The sequence below is a fragment of the Borostomias antarcticus genome (assembly GCF_949987555.1).
Source record: "Borostomias antarcticus genome assembly, chromosome: 24".
In the NCBI taxonomy this organism is placed as follows: domain Eukaryota; kingdom Metazoa; phylum Chordata; class Actinopteri; order Stomiiformes; family Stomiidae; genus Borostomias; species Borostomias antarcticus.
The window spans coordinates 16185933-16195932 of record NC_140257.1 but is presented as its reverse complement, the minus strand read 5'-3'; the positions used below and the strand labels follow the sequence as shown (position 1 = coordinate 16195932).

Here is a 10000-nt window from a genome sequence, read left to right as displayed (position 1 = left end):
TCTGGTTATATCGTGACTGAACTGGGGTGAGTTATGTCGTGACTGACCTGGGGTCTGGTTATATCGTGACTGACCTGGGGTCTGGTTATTTCGTGACTCACCTGGGGTGAGTTATGTCGTGACTGACCTGGGGTCTGGTTATATCGTGACTCACCTGGGGTGAGTCATGTCGTAACTGACCTGGGGTCTGGTTATATCGTGACTGACCTGGGGTGAGTCATGTCGTAACTGACCTGGGGTCTGGTTATATCGTGACTGACCTGGGGTGGGGTTATGTCATGACTGACCTGGGGTCTGTTTACATCGTGACTGACCTGGGGTCTGGTTATGTCATGACCGACCTACGTTCTCGTGATGTCCTGACTGACCTGGGGTCTGGTTATATCGTGACTGACCTGGGGTCCTTCTGGATGCTGTCGACGGACGGAGAGCGAGCCAGCGCCGCCTCGGGCGGGAGGGCGGGGCCCGACTTGCTGTAGGGCGACTCGGTGGACGGGCAGAACTGGAGCGTGCGGTACGGGTTGCCGTAGTCGCCGGCGCCGGTGGCGAAGCTGGCCCTCTGGTAGGTCCCCGTGGCGTTCTGGCTGCCCGTGCGCTGCAGGGGTATGGGGTCAACGCCGGGGGAGGGCGGGGCTACGGCGGGGTCAAGGGGGTAGTGGGAGGGGCAGAGCAGAAAGGTCACGACCTCGTCACAAAGTCGGTTCACTGGGGAGGTGGGGAGCGAGTGCATGCGACACAGTTACACACACACACACACACACACAGAGTGGGAGAGCAATGCACGACCACCGACACCAGAGAAGAATACGAGAGGGAGAGAGGGAGGGGGGGAGGGGGTGGAAGAGGATGGAAGCAAAGTCACAGTAAGGACACGCAGTCGAATACATTTCAGACCCAGCGCTGCCCTGAGGTGCTACAACAATGGAGTCTTGTGTAAGGTGACAATATACAGTATTATTATTTTTTATCATCATAGTGTGTGTTGTTTGACCATGGCGGTTTATGCCTCCATTTCAAACACATCGAGAAAAATTACCGTGAGATTAATTACGACTAATTTATGTCTCCTGTCTATTTACCTAATGAACTGTGACTGGGAAACAAATTGCATCCTGAACCTAATCGGATTTGCATACCTGAACTGAGAAATGAACGTTGTGATGAGGTAATAAACCTGCTAATGTGCTCGCTGAACAGACCGCCCCTGTCCCTAGTGGGATGTACAGGTTGTCCCCGTGCAGAGAGCAGGGGCAGACCTCCCCTGTCCCTAGTGGGATGTACAGGTTGTCCCCGTGCAGAGAGCAGGGGCAGGCCTCCCCTGTCCCTAGTGTGATGTACAGGTTGTCCCCGTGCAGAGAGCAGGGGCAGACCTACCTTGTCCCTGGTTGAGGCCCCTGAGCGAGGGCTTCTGGTAGACCCTGTCCTCGTAGATGGGGTCGATGTGGTGTTCAGGGGACTGCAAGGGCCTGAGTTCGGAACCCAGGTGGCTGTGTTGACTACTATAGGACCCTCTGGAACCTATGAGACACAACAGATTAACACATAAGACACAGGACATGTCATGGCTTGGATAGGACCAATCAATACTGTCAATACTCCGATTATATAGCCGCTATCAGTTACTAGTCCACAAAGACGGCTGATCCCTTAGTCACAACGTGCCATATCAACAGCACTCTACAGGTGTCGCCGTCATTTTATTATTGTCAATTGTAAATGTGCTAGATTCATCATTTTGGGTGAGCTTGATACTTTGGGAACACATGCCAGGGTATCTAAATCAATCTACACCCATCTCTACATCCATCTCTACATCCACCCTACTACCTCCATCTCTACATCCATCTCTACATCCATCTCTACATCCATCTCTACATCCATCTCTACCTCCATCTCTACATCCATATCTACCTCCATCTCTACATCCACCCTACCACCTCCATCTCTACATCCTTCTCTACATCCATCTCTACATCCATCTCTACATCCTTCTCTACATCCTTCTCTACATCCATCTCTACATCCATCTCTACATCCATCTCTACATCCATCTCTACATCCATCTCTACATCCTTCTCTACATCCTTCTCTACATCCATCTCTACATCCATCTCTACATCCATCTATACCTCCATCTCTACATCCATCTCTACATCCATCTCTACATCCATCTCTACCTCCATCTCTACATCCATCTCTACCTCCATCTCTACATCCATCTCTACTGCATCCATCTCTACATCCATCTCTACATCCATCTCTACCTCCATCTCTACATCCATCTCTACCTCCATCTCTACATCCATCTCTACATCCACCCTACAACCTCCATCTCTACATCCATCTCTACATCCCTCTCTACATCCATCTCTACATCCATCTCTACATCCATCTCTACATCCACCCTACAACCTCCATCTCTACATCCATCTCTACACCCATCTCTACATCCATCTCTACATCCATCTCTACATCCTTCTCTACATCCATCTCTACACCCATCTCTACCTCCATCTCTACCTCCATCTCTACATCCATCTCTACATCCATCTCTACATCCATCTCTACATCCATCTCTACACCATTCCCTACATCCATCTCTACATCCATCTCTACATCCATCTCTACCTCCATCTCTACATCCATCTCTACCTCCATCTCAACATCCACCCTACCACCTCCATCTCTACATCCATCTCTACTGCATCCATCTCTACCTCCATCTCTACATCCACCCTACTACCTCCATCTCTACATCCATCTCTACCTCCATCTCTACATCCATCTCTACCTCCATCTCTACATCCACCCTACTACCTCCATCTCTACATCCATCTCTACCTCCATCTCTACATCTATCTCTACATCCATCTCTACCTCCATCTCTACATCCTTCTCTACATCCATCTCTACCTCCATCTCTACATCCATCTCTACATCTATCTCTACATCCATCTCTACATCCATCTCTACATCCATCTCTACATCCATCTCTACCTCCATCTCTACCTCCATCTCTACATCCACCCTACTGCATCCATCTCTACATCCATCTCTACATTCTTCTCTACATCCATCTCTACATCCATCTCTACATCCATCTCTACATCCTTCTCTACATCCATCTCTACATCCATCTCTATATCCTTCTCTACATCCATCTCTACATCCATCTCTACATCCATCTCTACCTCCATCTCTACCTCCATCTCTACATCCATCTCTACATCTATCTCTACATCCATCTCTACATCCATCTCTACATCCACCCTACTACCTCCATCTCTACATCCATCTCTACCTCCATCTCTACATCCATCTCTACCTCCATCTCTACATCCATCTCTACATCCATCTCTACCTCCATCTCTACCTCCATCCCTTCATCCATCTCTACCTCCATCTCTACATCCATCTCTACATCATCTCTACCTCCATCTCTACATCCATCTCTACATCCATCTCTACATCCATCTCTACATCCATCTCTACATCCATCTCTACCTCCATCTCTACATCCATCTCTACCTCCATCTCTACATCATCTCTACATCCATCTCTACATCCATCTCTACCTCCATCTCTACATCCATCTCTACATCCATCTCTACATCATCTCTACATCCATCTCTACATCCATCTCTACCTCCATCTCTACCTCCATCTCTACATCCATCTCTACCTCCATCTCTACATCCATCTCTACTGCATCCATCTCTGCATCCATCTCTACATCCATCTCAACATCCATCTCTACATCCATCTCTAAATCCATCTCTACACCCTTCTCTACATCCATCTCTACATCCATCTCTACATCCATCTCTACATCCATCTCTACATCTATCTCTACATCCATCTCTACATCCACCCTACTACATCCATCTCTACATCCATCTCTACATCCATCTCTACATCCATCTCTACCTCCATCTCTACCTCCATCTCTACATCCACCCTACTACATCCATCTCTACCACCTCCAGCTCTACCTCAATCTCTACATCCATCTCTACTACCTCCATCTCTACCTCCATCTCTACATCTATCTCTACATCCATCTCTACATCCATCTCTACCTCCATCTCTACATCCATCTCTACCTCCATCTCATCATCCACCCTACCACGTCCATCTCTACCCCCTCCCCCGTGCGCTCATCTCTCCGTACCCCCCCCCCCCCCCTCCGGCCGGAGCGTGGATCCCCACCTGCCAGGCTGCCGGGCCTCTGCAGCGTTGCGTTAGCGTACAGCTCGTGGGAGATCTTGTACCCGTCGCCCGAGTGCAGCACGCGCTTGGTGGGCGACAGCGTGGCATAGCTGCCCACCCCGGAGCTGAACTGGCGGTGGGGGGAGGAGCCAGCCCCGCCGCCCGCCCCCACGTGGAGCGGGGACAGGGAGGGGGGCGGCCCCAGGCCAGACAGGCTGTTGATGGGCGAGCTGGTGCTGTAGGACTTGGCCAGCCGGCTGGGGGACTGCTTGGGCGAGGAGACCCGCTGGAGGGTGGCGTAGCTGGGCACGTCGGCGGACGAGCCCAGCCTCTGGAGCTTGGCGGGGGAGCCCACGGCCTGCATGGAGAGAGGGGAGCTGACCCGCTGGGCGGGCAGGGTGGCGCAGGAGTAGTACACGGAGGGCTCGGGCGGCGCCGGTCCGTCGGGCAGGTGGAAGGCGCTGGCGTGGCTGGGGGTGAAGGAGTCGCGGGACTGGGAGGAGGAGTCGCCGGCCGCCATCTGAGCCGCCGCCGCCGCCGCCGCCCGGTTCGACGTCACCTAGGGGACGGGAGGAGCCCGTCAAAGTATTTCGGGCCCGTCAAAGAGCTCCTGCCATCTTCGGCATCTGTGTGTGTGTGTGTGTGTGTGTGTGTGTGTGTGTGCGCGTAAACACACCTGGTTGTAGCTGTGGACGGCCCCTCCCACCTGACCGCCGCGGGGCGTGGCCTGCTCGCCGAGGGCCAGGGCCTGGTTGCTGTGGTAGCCCGCCGAATAAGCGAGCGCTCCTTCCTGATTGTTTAGCTGCAGTGCACTCTGGGATAGCAGGCCTTGTCCTGGTGAGAGCAAGGGGGCAATAGAGAGAAAAAAAAAGCAAAGGACTGAGACTGAGAACGGCTACGTCCCTCTCTGCCTCGGTGTCCTCTCTGTCCCCCGTGTCCCTCGGTCTCTTCAACTCACTCTTCTTCCTCCCCCTCCGTCCATCCCTCACGTCTCTCTCTCCCTCCTCGCTCTCTCGCTCTCTCTTTTCTCTAGCGCAGTCGTTCTACATCTCTCCCATCTCCCTAGCTCCGCCCCCCCCCCCCCTCCCTCGCCCCCTCTCTCTCTGAAGGGAGGCGTCATGCATAATTCATAAGGTGGGAACTAGGAGTCACAGAGCTCTGCTGGAGCGGAATGAGGCCAGCCAGAGCGGAGGCCGGAAACCCCCCCCCCCCCGTCCGACTGACCGGCCGCGGCGCACGGACCCCCGACACTCTCACCTGCCCAACCCTCGCACGACCCCCGCCAGACGGATCGATGCTCCGCGCGGCGGCCGGCGTCGCGTCTACATCCGCTGGGGGTTCCCGCACGCCTTCGCTACGCTACGTCGCGTTTGTTTGGTCGATTTCCGCGTCTCTGTGTAAACTCGCCGTAAACGAGGGAGACCTCAGTGCTTCGAGCATATAAATGGAGGTCTTGAAAATGAAAATTGTCATGGCTGACAATCTAAAGGAATTCAAACTCTCTGAACACCAGCTGAAATAAGATATATTATTCATGTAGTACGGCACGGTTACAGTGTGTGATATTCACGGATGATACACACTAGCTATTACTGTATATATATAGCTGTTAGTCGTGCTGTTTCCAGTCTGTATCTGTTTCTGACTCTGACCGCATTCAGCCAAGTCCGTAAGGCAATACTCCTCTGACTGACTATACCTCTCTCTGCTATAGACTACCTCAAACACCTCTCTCTGCTATAGACTACCTCAAACACCTCTCTCTGCTATAGACTACCTCAAACACCTCTCTCTGCTATAGACTACCTCCAACACCTCTCTCTGCTATAGACTACCTCAAACACCTCTCTCTGCTATAGACTACCTCAAACACCTCTCTGCTATAGACTACCTCAAACACCTCTCTGCTATAGACTACCTCAAACACCTCTCTCTGCTATAGACTACCTCAAACACCTCTCTCTGCTATAGACTACCTCAAACACCTCTCTCTGCTATAGACTACCTCAAACACCTCTCTCTGCTATAGACTACCTCAAACACCTCTCTCTGCTATAGACTACCTGAAACACCTCTCTCTGCTATAGACTACCTCAAACACCTCTCTCTGCTATAGACTACCTCAAACACCCTCTCTGCTATAGACTACCTCAAACACCCTCTCTGCTATAGACTACCTCAAACACCCTCTCTGCTATAGACTACCTCAAACACCTCTCTGCTATAGACTACCTCAAACACCTCTATCTGCTATAGACTACCTCAAACACCTCTCTCTGCTATAGACTACCTCAAACACCTCTCTCTGCTATAGACTACCTCAAACACCTCTCTCTGCTATAGACTACCTCAAACACCTCTCTGCTATAGACTACCTCAAACACCTCTCTCTGCTATAGACTACCTCAAACACCTCTCTGCTATAGACTACCTCAAACACCTCTCTCTGCTATAGACTACCTCAAACACCTCTCTCTGCTATAGACTACCTCAAACACCTCTCTGCTATAGACTACCTCAAACACCTCTCTCTGCTATAGACTACCTCAAACACCTCTCTGCTATAGACTACCTCAAACACCTCTCTCTGCTATAGACTACCTCAAACACCTCTCTCTGCTATAGACTACCTCAAACACCTCTCTCTGCTATAGACTACCTCACACACCTCTCTCTGCTATAGACTACCTCAAACACCTCTCTCTGCTATAGACTACCTCAAACACCTCTCTCTGCTATAGACTACCTCAAACACCTCTCTCTGCTATAGACTACCTCAAACACCTCTCTCTGCTATAGACTACCTCAAACACCTCTCTGCTATAGACTACCTCCAACACCTCTCTGCTATAGACTACCTCAAACACCTCTCTCTGCTATAGACTACCTCAAACACCTCTCTCTGCTATAGACTACCTCAAACACCTCTCTCTGCTATAGACTACCTCAAACACCTCTCTCTGCTATAGACTACCTCAAACACCTCTCTCTGCTATAGACTACCTCAAACACCTCTCTCTGCTATAGACTACCTCAAACACCTCTCTGCTATAGACTTCCTCAAACACCTCTCTCTGCTATAGACTTCCTCAAACACCTCTCTCTGCTATAGACTACCTCAAACACCTCTCTGCTATAGACTACCTCAAACACCTCTCTCTGCTATAGACTACCTCAAACACCTCTCTCTGCTATAGACTACCTCAAACACCTCTCTCTGCTATAGACTACCTCAAACACCTCTCTGCTATAGACTACCTCAAACACCTCTCTGCTATAGACTACCTCAAACACCTCTCTGCTATAGACTACCTCAAACACCTCTCTGCTATAGACTACCTCACACACCTCTCTCTGCTATAGACTACCTCAAACACCCCTCTCTGCTATAGACTACCTCAAACACCTCTCTGCTATAGACTACCTCAAACACCTCTCTCTGCTATAGACTACCTCAAACACCTCTCTGCTATAGACTACCTCAAACACCTCTCTGCTATAGACTACCTCAAACACCTCTCTCTGCTATAGACTACCTCAAACACCTCTCTCTGCTATAGACTACCTCAAACACCTCTCTCTGCTATAGACTACCTCAAACACCTCTCTCTGCTATAGACTACCTCAAACACCTCTCTCTGCTATAGACTACCTCACACACCTCTCTGCTATAGACTACCTCAAACACCTCTCTGCTATAGACTACCTCAAACACCTCTCTGTTATAGACTACCTCAAACACCTCTCTCTGCTATAGACTACCTCAAACACCTCTCTCTGCTATAGACTACCTCAAACACCTCTCTGCTATAGACTACCTCAAACACCTCTCTCTGCTATAGACTACCTCAAACACCTCTCTCTGCTATAGACTACCTCAAACACCTCTCTCTGCTATAGACTACCTCAAACACCTCTCTGCTATAGACTACCTCAAACACCTCTCTCTGCTATAGACTACCTCAAACACCTCTCTCTGCTATAGACTACCTCAAACACCTCTCTGCTATAGACTACCTCAAACACCTCTCTGCTATAGACTACCTAAAACACCTCTCTGCTATAGACTACCTCAAACACATCTCTCTGCTATAGACTACCTCAAACACATCTCTCTGCTATAGACTACCTAAAACACCTCTTTCTGCTATAGACTACCTCAAACACCTCTCTGCTATAGACTACCTCAAACACCTCTCTCTGCTATAGACTACCTCAAACACCTCTCTCTGCTATAGACTACCTCAAACACCTCTCTCTGCTATAGACTACCTCAAACACCTCTCTCTGCTATAGACTACCTCAAACACCTCTCTGCTATAGACTACCTCAAACACCTCTCTGCTATAGACTACCTCAAACACCTCTCTCTGCTATAGACTACCTCAAACACCTCTCTCTGCTATAGACTACCTCAAACACCTCTCTGCTATAGACTACCTCAAACACCTCTCTGCTATAGACTACCTCAAACACCCCTCTGCTATAGACTACCTCAAACACCTCTCTCTGCTATAGACTACCTTAATCACCTCTCTCTGCTATAGACTACCTCAAACACCTCTCTCTGCTATAGACTACCTCAAACACCTCTCTCTGCTATAGACTACCTCAAACACCTCTCTCTGCTATAGACTACCTCAAACACCTCTCTCTGCTATAGACTACCTCAAACACCTCTCTCTTTTGTAGACTGTCTTAAATTCACAACTGGAGTTTATAGTGGGCTCACAGATTAGCTGGGACTTGCTAACATTAGCTAGCATCGGGCGTAGTCGATTCCATAGTTCAGACACAACTAGTTTCTTTTTATTTAATTGCAAATATAAAAACACATTCAAAGAGAATATTAAAATGTGAAGAAGACCTGCACGCACACACAATCTGCAGTACGATGTGAGTGGCTCTAGTGGCCTGTCTAATTGGTGACCGTATTATTCAACATGTGACATTAATCTGATGTAACCCTGCGAGAAATCGTCACCTCTGGCGGTTTCAAATGTGCAGCGGAGCGTTTAAGGAAATGAGCAGGTCATAAATAGATCATCAATCCAACAGGACACACCGGGAGAAGGCCTCTTAGTTGGCATTCGTGGTGTGTGTGTGTGTGTGTGTGTGTGTGTGATACAGTTGTCGATCGGCCTGTGTGTGCGTGTGTACATGTGTGTGTGTCTCTGAGAGAGAGAGAGAGTGTGTGTGTGTGTGTGGGCTCAGTGTATTTTCAGATCTAGTCAGAGCGATGCTTTTATCCATCTCCCGTGAACCCTGCATTTCCTATCAACACATTTGAATATTTCATCGAGAATATATTTTTACTGCACACCGCCGGAGAGGGGGGGCATACACACACACACAAACACACACACAAACACACAAGAGGTCACGTGTCGCCTGTGCAACCTCTCTGTTTCCACCTAAAAACCTCCCTGCTCCAGAGTGAATGAGGGTGATTGCTTTTGTAGCTGCTGATTTAAAATGGCTGCACTCCTACGCTAGGCGCTCCAGAGCGTGCGAGGTATCATTTCCATATCAAACCCCCTGACATGCGCCGCCTGGGCCCTGACAGGCACTACTCTCCTGGTGGCTTTTATGCAGAGATGAATAACATCGCCTGGATCACATTAAGAGGGGGGGCGCGGGGGGGGGGGGCATTAGGGAGGGGCCTGAAAAGCAGCCTGAACGCAGAGGGGCCGGAGAGAAAAGACCGGAACGCGGTCGGCAGCTTGATTTGAGACCTTCAGTCGTTGTCCCTCCCTCCTCCCGGCTCTTCATAGGCGGTTCACCTCGTATT

The 10000-nt window shown here is 49.9% G+C and overlaps 1 protein-coding gene across 1 annotated transcript in view; it reads right to left on the bottom strand.

The window, feature by feature from the left end:
* ctnnd2b (catenin (cadherin-associated protein), delta 2b) overlaps nucleotides 1-10000 on the bottom strand; it is a gene marked incomplete at both ends in the record, with an annotated part of 70457 nt that overhangs the window by 41595 nt on the left and 18862 nt on the right. The window contains 4 exons of the mRNA XM_084458328.1: nucleotides 396-705; nucleotides 1375-1518; nucleotides 4210-4768; nucleotides 4886-5043. Coding sequence (XP_084314454.1) covers nucleotides 396-705; nucleotides 1375-1518; nucleotides 4210-4768; nucleotides 4886-5043 — 1171 coding nt within the window. The remainder of the gene's footprint in view (nucleotides 1-395; nucleotides 706-1374; nucleotides 1519-4209; nucleotides 4769-4885; nucleotides 5044-10000) is intronic.